Source organism: Myotis daubentonii, chromosome 2 (assembly GCF_963259705.1).
Source record: "Myotis daubentonii chromosome 2, mMyoDau2.1, whole genome shotgun sequence".
In the NCBI taxonomy this organism is placed as follows: Eukaryota; Metazoa; Chordata; class Mammalia; order Chiroptera; family Vespertilionidae; genus Myotis; species Myotis daubentonii.
The window spans coordinates 215,822,962-215,844,405 of NC_081841.1; the positions used below are offsets into that span (position 1 = coordinate 215,822,962).

The 21,444-nt window shown below is 44.7% G+C and overlaps 1 protein-coding gene across 6 annotated transcripts in view; it reads right to left on the reverse strand.

Annotated features, from left to right (window-relative positions):
• Window positions 1-21,444, reverse strand: part of TENM3 (teneurin transmembrane protein 3) — a 584,034-nt gene that overhangs the window by 413,593 nt on the left and 148,997 nt on the right. For all 6 annotated transcript variants that reach the window (XM_059685785.1, XM_059685788.1, XM_059685787.1 and 3 more), the window contains exon 2: window positions 9,697-10,002. In XM_059685785.1, the coding sequence (XP_059541768.1) occupies window positions 9,697-9,928 (232 nt within the window). In that variant the 5' untranslated portion in view covers window positions 9,929-10,002. The remainder of the gene's footprint in view (window positions 1-9,696; window positions 10,003-21,444) is intronic.

A 21,444-nucleotide genomic window follows, 5' to 3' on the forward strand; every position in this document is an offset into this window, starting at 1 on the left:
GAATTTTATAGCGTTTGTTACCATTCTGTAGATAATGTGTTGACTTACAAGTTAGCCAATTAGTGCTTAATAATTATTTAAAAATAGTATGGGACATGCATCAGATATTATTCTCAGTAGCTGACCTATAATAATTCATTTTATTATCAACAAACTGCAGATTGAAAACTAAAGCACAATCCACACAGAAGAAAATTGAAGCCCAGAGAAATGAACTAATTTGTCCAAGCATGTCACTTGGCCAAAAATATGTCACTTGCCATTCAGCTAACGAGTGGCAGATCTAGGACTCAAACACAGATCATTTCTTAACTGCTATGCCATAGTACCCGTGATGCCCATATACTTATCATATATTCATTCAAGTAACAATTTGCTTCAACTTTTATTACTAGAGGCACATGGTTTTTGTATGTATACAATGACTCATATATTTAACAAAAGCACCAAATTAACTTTTCCCAAATAATATATATTATTTCATTATCTTTTCTTACTAAAAGATAAAATTGCTAAAATGTCTAAAACAATTTTGAATACTAATTGTGAGAGGAGATGAGCCTTCCTTAAGATCCCAATTATAATTGAATGCTCCTAGAGTCTCACCATTGACAAAGCTGTTTCATGTTTTCAATTGGCCACCTTACATATGACTAATGGATTTGTTTTTTCTTCTCATGTTACTTCCTGAGTTTCATTTTAATAAGTTTTATGGTCTCTAAGTTTTATCCCATACCTTTTCATCATCTATTGATAAGATCACATTTTTCTACTTTGATTTATTAATCTAACTAGAGGCCCGGTGCACAAAATCTGTGCAAGAGTAGGCCTTCCTTGGGCTGCCGGCAGGCACCTGGGACCCAGGCTTCCCTAGCAGCCCCGGGTTTGTCCGGAAGGTCATCCAGAAGGACATTTGTGTAATTAGCATATTATGCTTTTATTATAGATTTCCTAACATTGGGAAAAAAAAGTTGCTTTATCATCAAGGGTTAGTGACAACTTGGTTATTCATTTGGTCTAACCTATTGCTCCTTTTATACATTGCTACATTTTTCTATGCAAACTAGAGGCCCAGTGCACGAAATTCATGCAAGGGGCTTGGCCACTGCAGCCGCAGCGGCTTACCTCGGCTCTTGCAGCCCCGGCTTCGTCCGGAAGGTCATCCGTTCTAATCAGCATATTACACTTTTATTATTATAGATATTTTTTTAGGATTTTACACATCTATGGAGAAGAGAATTTGGTCTAGGTAGCTTCTTTTATGTACTGTTATAATCAAGTTTTACAAGGAAGGGCATGTCAACTTCATCATGTGCACTTTAGTGCTTTCCGTGTTTCTGGGTGTGTGTTGTGTTGAATAGCTCTTTGGACATTGCACTTAGTTGTGCTTTGAAGGTTAAGTAAAATTCTCCTAGGGACCCAGGAATCGGCCTTTTCCTTTTCAACCGTGCCCCCTTTTAATGGCCTTTTTAATCTCTTCTGAGGTAACTGATTTTGGCAAGATGTCTCCATGTTTTGAAATAATTTTGGGTTAATTACATTTTGCTAAGAAAAAAAGATAAATTCCTCTAGAGCGTTAAAAAGTGTTGTAAGAACAGGCCCTTGTAGCTGTTACAATGTCTCCAGCGTCTCGCCTTCCTTTCTCCTTATTCTTTCATAGGAAACATGAGGGGCTTTCTATTTCCTTAGTCTTTTGAAAGAATCAGCTTTTATGTTTGCTTTTAATTTTAGTTTTATCTTGAATATCTACCTCTTTCCATTTCCTTTGGTTTATTTTTCTGATATTTTACTCATGTCTTAAGATGTATGGTAAATTCTGTTTGTTGGTCTTCAGTCTTTAAATATGTTATTTAAAAAGATATTTTCCCTCTGATTATGGCTTTCACAGACTCCTTATACATTTTGGAATAAGGGTTTTTATTTCATTGCTTTCTACCATTCCTTAGCAGGGTCTAAGAGTGTCATAATCCAGAGGGAGGGGCTTTGTTTATATTTTTGTTATCTATTTCTAACTCTACTAAATTAATATGAACAGATATTTTGATTTATAAAGTGTTGATTTTTCTGATATTTTAATGTTTCTTTTTGTGGTTAAATGCACATTGGTTTCTATAGATATTCCATAGATTATGAGAAATAGTGTCACTTCTATCTGACTGTTATCAATTTCTGAATTTGTATCTTTGCTGAATTTTTATTAATAGTGTATAATTGCTCTTATTTTTGCCTCTGAGATTTATCTGATTTTGAAAGAAGTAGACCAAAGTATCCCACAACAAATGTATTTTAACACAATTTAAAAAAAAATAGTTTTTACTGTATTCAGTTAGCTATATTGCTTAATGTTTGCAATTTAAGACTGTTCATCCTTCTGTCTTTCATCACTTCCTCACTGTTCCTCTTTATCCTGTTTTGTGTTTTTATTGGTAAATTCTACTTTTCCTCATATTAAAATTGCTATTCCTGCTTTCTTTTTGTTTGTATTTACTTAATATATCTTTTTATCCATCTCATTATTCTTTTAATTTTTTCTTTTTTCATTAAATTTTTTTAAATTGAATTTATTGGGTGTGACATTGGTTAATAAGATTTTGTGACAGCATGGATGGTCCTGGAGAACATTATGCTAGCTGGAATAAGCCAATCAGAGAAGACATATACCGTATGATTTCACTTATATGTGGAATCTCATGAACAAAATAAACTAACAAACAAAGCAGAAACAGACTCATAGAGGCAGAGAACAGACTGACAGCTGTCGGAGGGGAGGGTGGTTGGGGGCTGGGTAAAAAAAGGTGAAGAGGTTAAGCAAGAAACAAACAAAAACCCGCAATCCTCAGAGACACAGACAAGAGCATGGTGATTAGCAGAGGGAAAGGGTGGGAGCAGGTAGAGGAGGTAAAGGGGGGCTGAATGGAGATGGGAGAAGACTGACGTTGGATGATGGGCACACAATACACTGTCCAGGTGGTGTGTTACAGGATTGTGTACCGGAAACCATCTCGTTATTCTCCACTATTTCTTATCATTATGTCTGTTTCTTATGAAGACCAATAGCTTTTATAAGCAGACTGAATAGTTTTGGTAAAAAAAATCCAGCACATTTTCATTTCACGTCCATCTACATTTGACTCCTTCCGTCTCGTTTCATGGTGAGTCATGATCCTACAGGTTTCCTTTTTTCCCTTGGAGCTGTTGTTGCTAAATTGATCGGATTGCTATTCACTCCCCTTTCCCCCTGCTAATTAGCTAGGTCTATTGTGCTTTTCTTTTCTTTTTTAAAAATTCTAGTAATGATTACCTGCCTTTTCCTGACATTCATATTCAAATACATGTTTTTCATTATTACACGAGTGCAAGGTAGCAATTATTTCCCTGCACGTGGGCTCCATTCCATAACCCCACCACCTCCCTTTTCAGCTCTGACTTTGGAACACCTTCCCTCCCACTTTCCTCCACCTGCTGGATGGTGCTGAGATGGGGAAGTAGTTTTAGTTGTCGCCTGCTTTTGTGTTCCCCTCCTGGTGCTCCTTACACATTTTTAGTTGCTCCGTCATCATTGGGATTCCAAGGCATGTAGGGTGGGGCAAAGGCAGGCTTACAGTGGTGAACACGTGAAACGGGTTATTCCTGTATTAATGATTAATTATTGCATTATTTTCCATACGGACAACCGGAAGCCTACGTTTGCCCCACCCCCCTATAAAATTTTAGTTTGTAAACCACTGTTTCCCCTCCTTTTCGTAGCAGAGTATCCGATTCCGGTGGGATCACTTCTTCAGTGCTTCCTTCGATGGTATCCATTGGTGATACAGTCTCTGAATCTTTGCATGCTCTGAAATACCTTGCATTTCCTCTGGGAGACGAATGGTACCTTCTCTGTCTGTAAGATCCCTGAGTTGTAGATGTTAGCCCCTTGTCTTCCAGCTTCCACTGTTGCAGAGGAGAAACTCACCCATCTTATTTGTGTTTCTTTTGTAACTAACAAGTAACATTTTCTTTTCTCTCTGGATTTTGTGAAATAACTTTATCCATGAAGTTAAATAATTTTTCTAGGATGTGCTCAGGGGTGTGTGTGTGTGTGTGTGTGTGTGTGTGTGTTTCCTTCTTAATTTTACCTGGAAATGTATTTTCCCTTTTGAGTTATTTCTTCTCCTTCGTCTTCCAAACTATTGATTTGAATTTCAAATTTCAAACTATTGACCATCCTCTCACCTTCAACTAATTCAATGAATCTATTATATCTTTTTGGTTTGTAAATTGCAGCTTTCTCCCTAGCATTTAGCTGTTATTGTTGGTTTTGTTGTTCCTTTGTGTTCCCATTCTCTTATATAATTTTAATTTTGGTTCTCATTTCCTCTCCCATCTCCATTGCTCCTTTCCCTTGGGTGCTTCCTGATGTTTGTTTCTATCCCCCCACCCCACCCCTCCTGTGTGTGAGGTGCCATGAAGCAGGCCGGGCTCTCCTGGGTGCCTTATGACACCGGAGGAAGTCCGTGAGACTCTAGGGACACCTTTCCAGTCCCCAGTTCCCGTGTTGGACTGCCACAGGTCTGAGTGGAGAAACTGCGTCTGCGAAGGTTCCCCCAGCTCCTGAGGGAATGAGGAAACCAGCTCCTCAGGCCCACGGGGAGGCAGGGAGCCCCTCTCAGGCCCACAAAGCCAGGCGTCCTTTCTGATCCCCACCCTAGGTCTCCTCCCCATCCTGGGCTCTCACCTGGGGAAAAGCACCTGCATCGGCTTTGTCCTTCAGGCCCCTAGTGAGTTCTAGGTCTCCTCACGCCCCTGGTCAGGGCTCAGCTCACAGGAGGGAGGTGCTGGCTGGGGGGGGGGGGGGGGGTGAGGCGTCATTCCAGCCGCCATCATGCCGGGGTCCTGGATATTTGCAGGCAAAGGCAGCCTGCTCCTCTAATGCCCTTTTCATTGGCAGGAGGGGGTTGTCCTTGGCCAGGGGAAGGTCTAGCACCTGAAACACTTACAGGAGAGACGGAGCCAGGATGCAGCCCACTGGGGAGGCACCACATTGAGAAATCAGGGTGGGGTCTACACTTGAACTGGCCTTGGACCGGCCGCATCATGAGCTGAGAAGCAGAAGCAGGTTTGTAAGCGCTGGGGCAGCCGGAAGGGCCAATGGTGAGCAGCAGGAGACAGACAAATCCCCAGGCAACAGGAGGAAGGAGGAGAGAAGCCTGGGGTGAGCCCCTCCAACATCAGTGAGCGCCTGCTCTTGCCCATCTGCCTTCCCCTGGCCCTTCCGACCTTGCTAATTTATTTTCTATTTTGCTCTCAGGTGTGTATAAAGGGAGACGTAATGCTACTTGTGTTTTAAATGTAACCCTCCTCCCCATGGCCATTCCATAGATGTAAGAATAAATGCTGAACTTTTCAGTTTGAAGTCCTGGAATTCATAACCCCAACACCAAATTCTAACTGGTGAACGTGTTGGGTTAAGACGGCTCAGAGGTGTTCTACGCGGGCTTATGGTTCTATGGAAAACATGTCCTTATTGCAGACACCCCCTCTTCAAAAGTCACCCTCATGGCCAACATTCTGATTGGAGTGGATAAACATTCGCGTTTGGTCAAAAACACTGCAGGCAGTGTAATCATGGAGAGAGAGGGAAGGGGGAAGAGAGAGAGAGAGAGAGAGAGAGAGAGAGAGAGAGAGAGAGAGAGAAAGAAAGGTCTTTTATTTGATCATTGCTCCAAAAGTGTGGGCCGATCTCAGGCAGCTGTTTCCGAAGAAATGTGTCTCAGGCCTGACAGGATAAATTCTCTTCAAGGGGGAATCAAAGAAAATAGCATCCAAGAATGCAAAACAAGCCATTGTCGCCCTCACCCTGTCACACCTACAGAGAGCTCCCCAGCTGCTAAAGAGAACTGTTTCCATCGCCCAATAAATCACACGAGGACATTTAAAGAGAAAGATCTGTGAGATCCAGTCAAATCACACATTACTGTGCAAATGAAATCATCCCAGCTTCCCAGGATCTAAAGACAACCGGGGCCCCAGCCAGTTTGGCCTGCGGACTGACGGGTCCTGGGTTCGATTCCTATCAAAGAGACATGCCTGGGTAGCAGGCTCCATCCCCAGTAAGGGGCATGCAGGAGGCAGCCAATCAATGATTCTCTCATCCTTGATGTTCCTATCTCTCTCTCCCTCTCACTTCATCACTGAAATCAATAAAAAATATTTTTAAAAAATCTTAAAAAAGAAAAGATAACCTGGACTTAACAATAATCACCGGCCGGTGAGGAAAACCATAAAAATGATTAAAATAAAATTTGATAATAGAACATAAAAGTGGTGAATAGAAATATAAAGCATCGCATTTCTGGATTGGAATCCTTGTACTCGCATTAACGGGTCCCCACTGCGCCCTCCCGCAGCCCACGCTGCCTCTCCCTGGTCAGGCACGGGACACGTGGGTTCAGGACTGACACTCCGTGGACAGGCTCAATCAGCAAGACTCTTTGGAACTGTTTCAACGGTCCTTGGCTACTATTAACATTTTTAATCTTTCATTTTTATTATGTGTCTGATGTCAGGAGCACTGGCAGGAAGCACATTTTGCCAATTAAATAATTAATCCCACAGCATCCCTGTCAGGGAGGAAACACTGGCATTTGTCAGGTTCAAAGAAAATGAGAGTCTGGGAGGACTTTCCGCGATGCTGGCCCGAGAAAAACAGACCCGAGAGCCGACTTTCCTTCACTGTTCCTGCGACAAACCTGCCCCGGAGCAAAGCCCAGTAAGAAAAGGTATGGCCACCCTCCTCCTCCCTCAGCCTCCGGGACCCATACCAGCTCTATTTCCTAAATATGCCTCAGTGCCCTCACCCCCTCCAGCCCACCGTCAGAACTTGGAAGCATGGAGCCGACTGCTGAACCTCAGAGGGAAGGCGGGGGAAGGCGGGAGGGGGGGAAGAGATCAACCAGAGAACTTGTCTGCAGGTATGCACATGGGCACCGACAATAGGGTGGCGAAGGCCAAGGGGGGGGGCAGGGGCAGGCCAGAAGGGGTCAGTGGGGGAAGAAAGGGGACATATGTAATAGTTTCAACAATAAAGATTTAAAAACTAAAAAAAAAACAAAACCCAAAATGGACTGACATTGACAAACCAATGGGGGCTTAGGATAGGGAACGGCCTGTTTCCGGCCTTGGCGAGTGCACCGAGGTTAGAAGCCTGCGCGCTAGGGACAGAGGGCCTGGGTTCCAGTCCCAGCTCGGCCACGGCACCACCACGGGCCTCCCCACGCCCCCAAGTCTCACTCTGTGACAGGGGGACCTTCCTCAGAGGTGGCCGAGGGGGGATGGCAGTGCCCATGCCCGTGTGTCTGCCCACTGAGGGGTCAGGGCACGGGAGCTCTACATAGCAGCACAGTCCCTGTGTGTGTGTGTGTGTGTGTGTGTGTAATGTTTTCTTTTCCTTTTCTAAATAAAATATATGTTTATTGATTTCAGAGAGGAAGGGAGAGAGAGAGAGAGAGAGAGATAGAAACATCAGTGATGAGAGAGAATCACGGATCAGCTGCCTCCTGCACGCCCCACACTGGGAATGGAGCCCACAACCCAGACATGTGGCCTTGACTGGGAATTGAACCATGACCGCCTGGTTCCCAGGTCGATGCTCAACCACTGAGCAACGCAGGCCGGGCCCTGTGTGTGTTTGATATTCTCTGATTTATGAACACGTACGTTTAGGGACCTGTGCCTTCGCCTTTGACCTCTGTTCTGAAACCTCTAATCATGACTCCATTCACTGTTCCTGCCAGCGGCCTCCACCGCCACAGGAGGCTGGCTCGCTGTCTCTCCTGTCCCTTTTCATTCTCCTGTCCATGGCTTGGGAGGAGCTGAGCAATGGTGCTATTGGGTCCCTAAGAACTAAGTTCCAGGGTTCCCACAGGCAGTATCGCCATGCCATCCACAACGGGCTCTCCGCGGGATTGGCGCTGCCCGGGAGGTGAACAGGTCAGCTCGCTGTTTCTCACCCCCCAGCATCCTCTCTGCCACGGGGCCTGCTCGCGTGGGGTGGAGACGCGCCTCCCAGCGCAGCCTGCCTCTTGGGCCCTTTTCCCTTCTAATCGCCTCCCACAGTGTGGTATTTCCCAGGAGGGCACTGAACAGCTGTTTTTGTTACAAAAAGCAGGAATTTACACTGGTTCCGATTGCACGCATTTCTACCACTGCCAGCTATTTTTTAAATCGGTGAAAAATGTACCCTGATGGTCTATATTGGCTGTGTAGATAATACGGAAGAAAAGAAAGTTGGGTTTAGAATTATAATGCAGTATACAATGAATTAAACCCCACTTAACAAGATCACGTATCTCTAATACATGTTCTATATCTTCCCCTAAAAACTGGATGTAAAACCTTAAGCTGTTTTGCCCCCTTCCGTGAAATTGACACCTGTCATGAAGGCATGCTTTCGGGGAGAAAAAAAATCCACTCTTTGGCAAATCAAATGAGTCTGCTTTGATGTGAACGGGTTTGGGCGAGCGAATGGCCTTTCAGTCTAGGTAGGATGACTCTTCCCATAATGCATGGGGAATTTTCAAACTTTTGAATGATTTATTGCATTATTACTTTTTCTTACATTTGTTCCTGCCCAATATCAAACTGTTAGTCACAGTGTCTGTAAGGTGATTGGAAAAGGATGAAAATATCCTTTATCTTTGAAGTTTACGTTTCTTCATTTCCTGATTAAATTGGCGAAGGGACGCCAAGCTCTATGTAAATTGACTGTGCAATACCAGTATAAGAGGATTTTATTTTTATTAGCAGTAATCTTGCCCACAACTCACGACTGTATTAGAAGAAACAAAATATAACCCCGTGTGCCTAATTTAAAAGGAGCTACTGTCTCAAAGCATAGACATCGATAGGCTCTGGATTGTGAAGTAAAGTCACATAAGTCACTGCTGGAATATGCCAGCAGAGGACAGAGCGTAAAAACGTTCAACAAACGTATGCGACTGAACAGACCATGGTGGGTTGTGCTATGGCAGTGGCCGGCAAACCGCGGCTCGCGGGCCACCAGCAGGGCAGGATGGGCCAGGAGATGACCTGAAGGAGACTTCCTCCTTTCTCATGAGGGAAAGGCCAGCTTCCTCCCCAGCAGCTCCTGCTCCCCTGCCCCAGTGCTAACTGCATAAGCCGTGTCCGTGAGCACCCTCATGAGGCTGCGAGACAGCCCTGGAGCCCTGGCTTCAAGTTCATGGGCAAACACCTGGCCACATCCGGAGTCCCAGACCGCACACACACACGGTGGAGGTGCTGCCCAGCTGGCATGGCTCAGGGTCGAGCAATGACATATGGACGAGGAAGTCACGGTTAGATTCCCCATCAGGGCACAGGCCTGGGTTGTGGGCTCGATCCCCAGTAGGGGGCATGCAGGAGGCAGCCGATCCATGATTCTCTCTCATCATGGATGTTTCTATCTCTCTCTCCCTCTCCCTTCCTTTCTGAAATATATATATATTTTAAAAATGTGGCGTGGGGTCCCTGTACGTGCAGATATGGAATAGTATGTGATCATCTGAAAAAAATGTTTCAAAATCTGAGTCAGAGGATAGGACTGCGACCTCAGAATACAGCCATGTCACGGTGAGCGGGGACAGGTGAGCGCTCCGCTGCCCAGCGGCCTCCCCGCGCCCCCGAGCAGGCCTTGCTGGCCGGCAGGCAGGCACCTACCTTGTCTGCTGTACTCATCCGCTTCCCGGTGAACCAGGTCCTTCACTCTGTTCCCGTAGAGCAGCCGGGAGGAGTCGTGGTCGAAGGCCTTGAGCGTCTCGCTGGAGCTGTAGGACTTCTGCGTGGGCACCCTACACTCCTCGTTGTCGGCGGAGGAGTTGGTGTGCCGCCGCTCCTTCTCGCGCCTGCCCTTGGTCAGGGAGCAGTAGGGCCTGCGCTCCTTCACATCCATGCTTCATTCCTTCCGGGCGCACATGGGTCCTGGGGGCGGCGGGCGCTGCTCAGGGGGCGGCTCTCATCGGCGCTCTGGAAGGAGAAAAGGGGGGCAGGCGGTCAGTGTCCCCTTCATCTGGACACAGGCTCGCCCGGGCTCTGAGCTCAGCCAGCGGGTTGAGCATCCTCCCCTGCCCCTCCAGGCCGCAGGCTCCATTCAGCTGGGGCAGGTGCCTGTTGCGGATTGGACGCCCAGGAGGAGGCATGCAGGAGCAGCCAGAGGGGTGGTTCTCTTGCCCGGATGTTTCTCTACTTCCCTCCCCCTTCCCCCATCTCTCAAATGAATTAAAAATATACTTAAAAAATTCGCTTTCAACAAGGAGTGAACATTGGTGGAATCGGTGTAAATTATCCTGATTATTGGGAGCTGAGGCACGTTTTCTGTTAGTGAGTTATGGGTGCTTGTTTAAGCTACTATATCTGAATTTCCACATTGATACAAAAAACAAGCTGAATGCAGCACTAATGCAGCTTACACCTGGCCTCAGCATGCTTGTTACGTTCTCCACAATGGAAACATTTTTCCCTTGTAGCATTTTCTTCATTTGTAAGTACTTTCCCTTCCTTTTTCTTTATAAAAAAGTATTTTTATTGATTTCAGAGAGGAAGGGAGAGGGAGAGAGAGATAGAAACATCAATAATGAAAGAGAATCATTGATCGGCTGCCACCTGCACGCCGCACACTGGGCATTGAGCCCACAATCCGGACATATGCCCTGATGGGAAATCGAACCATGACCTCCTGGTTCATAGGTCAAAGCTCAATCACTGACCCACACCGGCCGGGCTCACAGGGTTCTTTAATGTGCTCCCAGCGGGGAATCCTACAGCTGCTTCTCCCTCGGTCTCAGCTTATGTCTCCGCAGTCATGAGCCTTAATTCTTTCTGAGCAACGTTGCCATCCTACACCTTTCACGTGCAAATGTCTGCCCTCCATCCAGCGGTAAGGACGGCCAGACTCTGAGCTGGAGCCTTCACAGCCTCCCAGAGCGTTGCTCCTCCTGCGCCCTCTTCAACCCAACAACACCCTTTCCTCCCGGAGCCACCAGGGCAGGGCTGCCTCCCAGGGGTCCTCGCTGCTCTGCTGTTGAGTGAGCTGGGCCAGAGGGAGTAGCTGCTAACCTCTTAGCTCGGTTGTTGGAATGGACCTTGACTTCCCACCTTTTCCTTCGATTGCATAAATCTGATCTTCAAAAACTAATATTATCCACAGACTCCTTCTGATTTATTACCCCCGTTAGTCTCTTTACAAATTCTCCTAATCGCTCTTAATCGAAAATGGATTTCTCTTAGTCTAGTTTTCCTTTCAGTTTAAGACTATCAATAATTTTAAGGTATGGTGATGGAGACTATTTTTATACATTAGGATTAAGACAACAATACACGGATTCACTCTTCTTATGCTAGCGAACAAGTTACTTTAGACAAGTATTTATTGAGTGACTATTACAGTCTCTTCTGTGCCCTGCGGACCCACCATTGGCTGAAACAGTGTGCCTGCCCTCGTGGAGTGAACGGTCAGTGGGGTCCGCAGGCACCTTCTTTCTAATAGAGTGAGCAAATATGTCTGAGTTCAACACAGATCTTGTCTCCGAAGTAGTCTGCATCTCATTGGCTGAAAGTCCATGTAGACCCTCAAAACTAAATGATCATCAAAAAGCTCTTAATTGACCAGAAAAAAAAAAAAAGCTAATTCAAGCATTTTTAGGAACAGAGCTTTGGGATTTGAGATCATTATAAAAGTTCCATTTTTTTTTTTTTTGCCCCAAGTTGCCATCTATTTTAAAGTCAGTGTTTCTATATATACACTGATGTATGCATTGTTACACTTTAAAATGGACTGATTGAAGCAAGGGAAAAGTGTTTTATGGTGTCTGTGTGTATGTTTTTTCACTGCAGTTTTGCTTCAGTTAGTTAGATCACCAGGCGCTAACTGGTAACTTCTAGTCTGCCGGCCAAAGCCATCCAATCAGCTGTTTCCGGAAATAAATTTTACTGGAACACAGCATGTGTGTTTCTTTATGGATTGTCCTTGGCTGTGCCCGTGCCACAGAATTGAGTGGTTGTAACAGAATTGAGTGGTTGTAACAGAGACTGTAGGAAATTGAATCATGTCTCCCAAAAAGACCACGTGTGTGTCTTAATCCCTAGTACCTGTGCATGTGACTTAATCTGGAAATATGGTCTTGGAGGCTATAATCAAGTTACGCTGAGGTCATACTGGATTAGGGTGGGTCCTGAACCCAGTGACTGGCATCAGTATGAGAGACAGAAGAGGGAGGTATGGATACAGGGACATACACGCAAACAGGGAAACAGGTCACGTGAGGACCGAGGCGGAGATTGGAGCGATGCAGCTACAAGCCAAGAAATGCAAGGGCTGCCGGCACCGTCAGAAGCTGGGAGAGAGGCTGGAATAGATGCTTCCTGAGAACTCCAGAGAGAGCACGGCCCTGCCACCATCTGGATTTCATGCTTCTGCCTTCAGAGCTGAGAGAATACACTTCCGTTGCTCTAAGCCAGTGGTCGGCAAACTCATTAGTCAACAGAGCCAAATATCAACAGTACCACGACTGAAATTTCTTTTGAGAGCCAAATTTTTAAAACTTAAACTATATAGGTAGGTACATTGTTATTAACTTAATCAGGGTACTCCTAAGCCAGTGGTCGGCAAACTGCAGCTCACGAGCCACATGCAACTCTTTGGCCCCTTGAGTGTGGCTCTTCCACAAAATACTGACTTCTGCGCATGGGCCAGGAAGTTTCAATCACACTGTATGTGCGCGCCCACACGTGGTATTTTGTGGAAGAGCCACACTCAAGGAGTCAAAGAGCTGCATGTGGCTCATGAGCTGCAGTTTGCCGGCCACTGCTCTAAACCCCCAAGTTTGTGGTAATTTGTTACTGCAGCCGAGGAAGCTAAGGTAGAGACCTGATGGCCTGCAAAGTCTAAACTACTTACTCTCTGGCTTTGTTGTTGTTGTTGTTGATCCTCACCCAAGGATATTTTCCCATTGATTTTTAGGGAGAGTGGAAGAGAGAGGGAGAGACAGAGAGAAACATCAATGTGAGAGAAACACATTGATTGGTTGCCTCCTGCACGTACCCCAATCAGGGCCCAGGGCAGGGGAGGAGCCTACAACCAAGGTACGTGCCCTTGACTGGAACCTTTTGGTCCGCAGGCCAATGCTTATCCATGAGCCAAACAGGCTAGGGCTACCCTCCAGCTCTTTAGAGAAAAGACTGCCAATGTCTGAGGTAGACCATGCACACTTCCATTCTGTCTTTATCTGTCTCTTTGGATCCATGAATGTTAAGACTATTCTCTTTTCTATATAGTTCACGATACTGTTTTACAATTTTGCAAATGAGATAATACGTTCTTTAACAGAGTGATGTGAACATATATCATCACTTAGTGAAGACGCATCCTTGCGGTAATGTTACGAATGTTTACGAATCGATGCCAATTGCATGTTAAAAATGAGTGACGAAAAGATGGTTGTAGGCGTACTTGAGCTTTACAGAACATCTCTAGCACCAACCACTGTATCTGAGTCATCTTTATTTGTGAAGCAATCCTCAGTGCCATGATAAATCAAGACATAGGACTCAAAGACACCACCAGAGACAAAGCCATTTTGATCTCAGAGGGATTTCAAACTGAAAAGCCCTTTGCACCCTTCTGTCCATTTGTGTATGTCCTTCGAACTCTTCAAGGAGTTCGATTGCACTGTAATGTTTGCAGCCACCGATTTCCCTCAGAAGCAAGCCAATGAGTTCCATGTGACTTCAAAGGCAGTCCTCTGCCATCTCCTGTACTCAAGGGTGGAGACGAGAAGGTTAAATAATGTAGCGCTAAGTTGTTGGAGCACTTTGGTGGCGACTGCATGGTCCTCCACCAAAAAGAGGGTCACTGTGAACTTTTTAGCATAAAGCACTTAACCTTCCTGCCTCGGTGGGCAGGGCTTGTGAAAAATAAGGAAAGCCATTAGGGAGAAAGTTGACCAAACACTTTTGATTGAATTGGCTGCCACAAGTATGTGACAATACCAATCTGATTTGGTTCATTTTCATTAGCTCCTTGAAAAACAACTCAGTTAAAAACCATAACACTCCTTTAGAAAACACAGCTGGTCTTAAAGCAAATGCCATTATATGGTTATTTGCTTTTCCTCAATCTCTTGCAATGTACCCAATCCACTGAGGGAGTGGGCAGGCAGTCCCTTACTTAGGGACACTAGACTTAGGGTGATCATATCCTCTATTTCAGAGATATTATTAAACACTAGAAGCCCTGTGCACGAAATTCGTGCACGGGGGAAGGGGTATCCCTCAGGCCGGCCTGCATTCTCTCCAATCTGGGACCCCTCAGGGGATGTCTGAGGGGGACATAAAGGGGGATGTCTGAGGGGGATGTCCGACTGCTGCTGCGGGATCGGGTCTAAAATGACAGTCAGACATCCCTCTCACAATCCAGGACTGCTGGCTCCTAACCGCTCGCCTGACTGCTGGCCTGATTGACACCTAACTGCTCCCCTGCCAGCCTGATCACCCCCAGCTGCCCTCTCCTGCCAGCCTGATTGCCCCCAACTGCCCTCCCCTGCAGGCCTGGTCCCCCTCAACTGCCCTCCCCTGCAGGCCTGGTCCCCCTCAACTGCCCTCCCCTGCAGGCCTGGTCGCTCCCAACTGCCCTCCCCTGCTGGCCATCTTGTAGCAGCAGCGCGCGAGAGCGTTGCACCACCTAGGCTTTTGCTATATAGGATGCTTTGAAACTTGGCTAGAGAATTTAATATTATTACATTGTTTCATAACATGTTCCTAATTCCAAAGGAACATTTTTTAAATCGTACTTTAGGAAGTAATCTGATTTGAATTGGACTTTCTATGTCTCTAAAACCCCTTGATACCAATGATTAAAATCTATCAGGCCTATAATAAACATTCCGAAAAATCACCTGTTCTTCTAAAATTCCAGGAGCTTATGTGTCTACCCAGCACCTGGAATAAAAGCACACATCTGAACCCAAAGGATTAAGTCATCTTTTAGTTGATGCCGCTAATGCTTCTGTTGTTATTTATTTTCCGTAAGAATTGTGCATTTCTGATTGTTTCCTGGAATAATTTCTGCATACACTGTCCTCCTGACTTTACAATAGTTTGAAAAGCTCTCCCAAAAGAATAAGCAGACTTCAGAGAAACACTAGTTCACCCAAACATATTTTAGACTCAATATCTGAATCAAGTTCTTTATACACAATCCTGAGAAAATGTGCCTTTTGTTATTAGCAATCCATAGTTTTCCCTAATAAGCTGGTTTTTATGACTTATTACCAATTACATTAACCAAACAGTAAATACAGAATGTTCATCCGCCATAAGAATTTCAAAGTGCTTCCTATCTCAAAATAGCGAGATTGAACACGAGAGGAAATCAATTACAATTGTTCATTTTAGAGGAAATTCTGGTTCCCGAGGCAAAGTTACAGATCAAAGAGTTGAAATAATTGAACCCCAACACAAAATCCCATTGTGGCGGTTTATTTTTGCAACGCTAACCTCAAGCACAAGTCACATTAGAGCTTACGTTTTCAAACAGGAGAATGCAAGCGAATTTAGCTATTGTGTTTGAGGCGCAAAGTTAAAACACAAGCAAAACTGTGGGAAGATATATAGGGAAAGGGGTGTCTCATATGAGTAATAGAAGTGATGCTTGTTGAGAAGATCCAGGAAAATAAAAAAATAAAAACGGGAAATAGTTGCGTTTGGTAAGGTTCACACAAGGCCGGTTGCTTTCTTTAAACATGACAGGAAATAAAGAGACCATTTGACGGCAATAATAATTAAGTCAACTTCTGCTTCCAGACAAGATGGCGTAGCAGAAACTGGATGTACCCTCCTGTCTAAATAGCAACCACAACAAAATACATGAAACACAGTTTTCAAGTCATTTCCATGAAGTCATGACGGACGGCAAACCTTGAGAAACGGGAAATAAATAAGAGAGCCCTTGGTTAGCGGTGCTCACTGCCTTGAGGGAATTTCCAGGCCACAGCACAGCGGGGAGAAAGGCAGGGGGAGCCAGCAGTCTCCCTAAGCCAGAGGCAGAGCTGAAAGTCTGGTAGACCAGGTGATAAGAATCTGCAGGGCAAAGTGCTGGAAAAGGGGAGCCACATGGAGAAGGAACTCTGGGGTCTGCAGAGGGTCCTTCGCCCAGCACTGACCAGCACCTGTGTGTGAGGAACTTGCCCAAGGCCAGAGGAAGGATTGGAAAGAATTAGCGTGGAGCTTCCCAACCTCAGCATCACTGACATTTTAGATGAAAGAAAAAAATCCCCTTTTGTTGGGGCAATCCTATAGTAGGATGTTCAGCAGCAGTCCTGGCCTCTACCCACTAGCTTCCAGCAGCATCCCTAGTCACATCAGTAAAACATACCTTCAGCCATTGCCAACTGTGCTCTGGGGGCAAAATTGCCCCCTGAGGGACCCCTGAATTACGGAGAGCAGTAGCCAGAGCTCACCTAAGGCCACGAACACTGTACATTCCCACCAGCCAGACTGGAAAAATCTCCTAATGTATTAATTAGGCAATGCACGCAGAAAGGCCTGACCTCGGCTGTGCAGAATAAGAAACACTAGGCAAACCATAGTACTGGTTCCACCTAAACATCTTAAATGCAAGACCAGAAAGGGGCAAACTGTTCAAAGTAGCTTAACTGCCCCATGGAAAGCTCAATAATAGAACAGGAATACAAAAATACCCAGCACTCACAACATCAGCCATCCAATCAAATATCAGCGGTGTGGGAGAAGCAGGAAAACAAAGAGGAGAAAATCCATCAGTAGGAACTGACTCAGAACTGACACGGGTGCTAGAATTAATAGACAAGAAAATGAACACTGTTGTTTTAAAAGCACCCTATATGTTCAAACACTGAATGGAGACTTAAGAAATATAAAAAAAGAAGACCCAAATCAAATTTCTAGAGATGAAACTACCATGTCCCAGGTAAAAAATGCAGTGGGTGGGGTGAAAGGCAGAATAGAAACTGCAGAAGAAAAGGTTAATAAATTAAAGATATCACCACAGAAACTATACAAATGAAGCACAGAGAAAGAGAATAAACAAATAAATGAGATGTGGTACTACTTCAAGAGGCCATGATGTAACTGGAGACCCTGAAAGAGAAAACAGAGAGCAGTGAACATAAAAGTGTTTAGAAAAAATAATAAATGAAAAACAAATTGGATAAACACTACAAATCTACAGGTCCAGAAGGTCAACAAAAAAAGTAAAAAAAAAAAAAAATTACACCAAGATATTTTATTCTGATTAAAATTTTCAAAGCCAGTCATTAAAAAGTCTTCAAAGTAGACATAAGGGAAAGGCACATCATATACAGAGTTTCTCACTGGAAATAATAGAGAAACATCTTTACTGAAAAAATTGTCACCCTACATATCTATACCCAGTGAAACTATCTCTCAAAGATGAAGGTGAAATAGCTGTCTTTACAGACACACCGAATGGACTCTCATTACAAGAGCTATCATGGAAGTCCTCTAGGCAGAAGGAAAACGACATCAGATGGAAACATGGCTCTACACAAAGGAACGAACTGCCTGGAGATAGCAGCTACATGCATACATTTATCAGTTATTTTTCTTACTATAAAAGTCTCTTTAAAAAGACAGATGACCGTTCACAGACAATCATAATTATGGTGGATTTTGTAATGTACATGTGACTGAAATGTATTGCAACGGCAGCAAAAAGGAAGGGAGGGGAGAAGCAGAAGTATACTACCGGAAGGTTGGTACACTCTACGTGAAGTGGCATAATACACCTGAAGGGAGATCGTGTCATGATAAGGTGTACACTTTAAACCCTCAAGCCATCACGAAAATAAAAGCAGAAAGTTAGAGTTAATGAGCCCACAACAACAGAAACAATGGGATCCTAAAAAAGGGGGAGCATAAAAACAATCACCTCATCCAAGGAAGGCAGGAAAGGAGGGACACGGGCAAATCGAATACAAGTAGCGCGATGACAGACTTAAAACTAACCAGGCCAATAGTCACCTTAAATGTACATGGTTAAAGGCAGAGATGTTCAGGTTGAATAACAAATGTATATGCTGCTTCCAAGAAACATGCTTACATATCAAGACACAAACACGTTAAAAGAAAACCTAACCTTGGTGGCCAAATGCCCACAGTGCTGGGGCAGAGTGAGTGAGGAGGCCAGGCCAGCGGGGACTTAGGGGCCGGGGCAGAGCTTCACAGGGCAGGCTAGCATTTCATTCATGTTCTACCAGTAACGGGCGACCAATGGGTAGTTGTAGGTGGGGCACTGGCATGCTCAATCGCGTTCACAATTGGGGATTAAATCACTCTTGGCTGAAGGGTGGAGGGCAGGGAGGAGGGGGTCTGGAGCGGAAGCAGGAACATTTGCAGGCAGATTTTTGCAGATGTCCAGGCAAGAGAAGGATATCTTGGACGAGGAGATTTAGAGAAGCAGCTAGACATGGGGGTGGGGTGGGGGTGGGGCAGCAATACTGTGATAGGCCGGAAGGAGAGAGGAAAAGGAGAGTTGAGGACCAGCAGGTGGCTGGCTGGAGGCCTGGGTGAGATAGGTGAGGGGCCAACTCTGGAGACAGCGAGAACAGGAGGCTGCCCCTAAACACAGTGCAATGCACACTCCCAATTCTTGCTCTCCTTTCATTTGAAACATGTATTAAGCAGTAATATTTATTCTTTGTGAAAACTAGAAAATACAAATAATTGCCCTAAAATACCTGAAATTATTGCACTCAACATTTTTCAGACTTTTTCTGTGCAGGTGTGTGTAAATATATGTATCCCATATATATATACACATATATACACACACATATACATAATATAGATGATCTTGTAACTCATTTTTACTTAACATATTGTCAATGTTTTCATGTGAGCCAATATATTTATGTCTTTAATAAATAATAAATAGGCAGCTTATTGTTTCAAAACTCAAAATTCTTCTCCATTCGTTATCCTGGATAGCAAATAGGCGAACGTAGCCAATGGAACAAATAGGAGAACATACTAAAATAGCTACTGAATAAGTGAAAGCCGGAAAATTTTAATTGGAAAATATATAGAACAGTGCCTTAGGCTATAAGAAAAGTGGCTTAAATCTGATCAAATCATTAAAAATTCTCTCAAAATTATTTATATGTAGAAGAAAAAGAAAATGGAAAAGATCAAAAAATAAAAAAATATAGATAATCAGGCTAATTTACCCAGTAATGGAAGGTGGGAATATATTCTCTTATTTTAAATAAAAAGAGCAATTCATTTGCATAGTTGAAATTAAAAGTGATTGCTTCTCTTGATTAAAATGTGTGGACAATAGTAATATAACACATGTCACAGTAATATGTGCTAATACCTAGTTTATGGCTACAGTGGCATGAATAACTGGGGGAGAAGACCAGACTCTCCATACACAGAACAGAAGGGAAGGGTAATTGAGAATCCAATACAGCCGAGCCCAATGCAGCTTTCTCACCTTGCAGATCTGTAAAGTGTTAATAGCAGCTCTCAATTTGTCTGCCTGCCTGGATCAACCAATACACATCATATTTAAGCATTTTCATGATGATTTAAACCAGAACCCTGAATCCATTTGGTTCCCTTGTGCTTCAGCATGAGCCAGGCCTTTGAAAATTTTGCCAAAAATACTATCTAGCTGAAAAGGAAAATCAAGGAAACAGTTGTGTGTCAGGCAGCTGGTACTGGGTTTTCCAAATGGCCTTCAGGAGGCACTAGGTAGCCCAGCTGGCGTGGCTCAGGAGTCAGAGTTCCATTCTTGGTCTTGGGTTATGGGCTGGATCCCAGTAGGGGGCGTGGAGGAGGCAGCTGATCAATGATTCTTTCTCATCATTGTTGTTTCTATATCTCTCCCTCTCCCTTCCTTTCTGAAATCAATAAAATCATATTTAAAAAAAATTCCCACCTTTAAAAATATATACATACACACGAGGTAAAAACAACTGTAGACAACTCTAATGTGATTTTATGTGTTGTTCGGCCTGAATGGCATCAGGGACTGTTCCTTCAATATGAGGAAATATGAGACACTAATCAAAGTGCTCAAGTCAGACAACCGGCATGGCGAGGCTGGACCCAACTCCCACACGGTGCCCTTCCATTTATTTTTTTGAAGAGGTGTCAAACTCTAAGATCTGTGTAGCATCACCTCCACATTCAACCCTTTAGTCATAATGAGAGGGAAAAAGAGCAAGTCTTCTCAATGACTTACAAACAACTACGCTTGCTGTTCCCTGAGAGTGACTCAGAGATGACCTGGCGACAACGGGGAACCCTGTGCGCAAGGGAGGCGCTTCCTCAATGAAGAGCTGATATTATTTCCCTAAGTGCCGGGCAGGCTCCTCTCTGCAGAGTGGACATAAAAGCTCCTGGATGAATTATTAATTTCAATCTTGATTATTTATTGAGTGCTTAAAATATGCCAGGTGCTTCACATACATGACCTCACTGAGTCCTCACAGCAACCTTGCTGGGTAAGAATTATAGGCCCCATTTTCCTATGAAATTCACTGACTGCCCCAACGACACATCTGGAAGTAGCCAGGCAGAATTTGCACACATTCCAGTTTCATTCCAAAGCTGCACTTTTAACCACTCAACTCTACTTCCAAACCTCAGAACCAAAAGGGAGTTTAAGCAATTAAAAAAAATTTAACATGATCTCACTTATGTGTGAAATCAAATGAACAAAATGAATTGACCAACAAAATAAGGCCCAAAGCATGAAGGCATGGAACAGACTGACATGTAGGGTTGGGGGGGGGGGTATGATAAGAGATAAATCAAAGAACTTATATACTTACTAGAGGCCCGGTGCATGAAATTCATGCACAGGTAGGGTCCCTAGAGCTGGCCAGTGATCAGGGCCGATCTGTGGGGGCAACTGGTGGGGGGCCCCCATTGGTACCTGCCCTTGGCAGGCCTGGTGCCACCCACTCACCAGCTTTACCGCCCACTGCGGGTCTCCTCTCTCTGCGGGGCAACTGGTGGGTGATCGAGGGGGTGAGGGCACGGTGCTCTGCTGGCACCCACCTTGGCTGACCTGGGGCCTGCAGGTTGGGGACAGCTCCTGCATTAAGCATCTGCCCCCTGATGGTCAGTGCACATCATAGCAACTGGTTGTTCCACCAGTTGTTCCACCATTTGGTCGATTTGCATATTAGGCTTTTATTATATAGGACTAGAGGCCTGGTGCATGATTCATGCACGGGGGGGGGGGGGGGTCCCTCGGTCTGGCTGGCAATTGGGGCCCATCGGGGCAGGCTGGCCACGGGGAGGCACCGCGGGAGGTTGGCTATGGGAGTGCAATGACCACTAGGGGGCAGCTCCTGCAGTGAGAGTCTGCCCACTGGTGGTCAGTGCATGTCGTAGCTACCA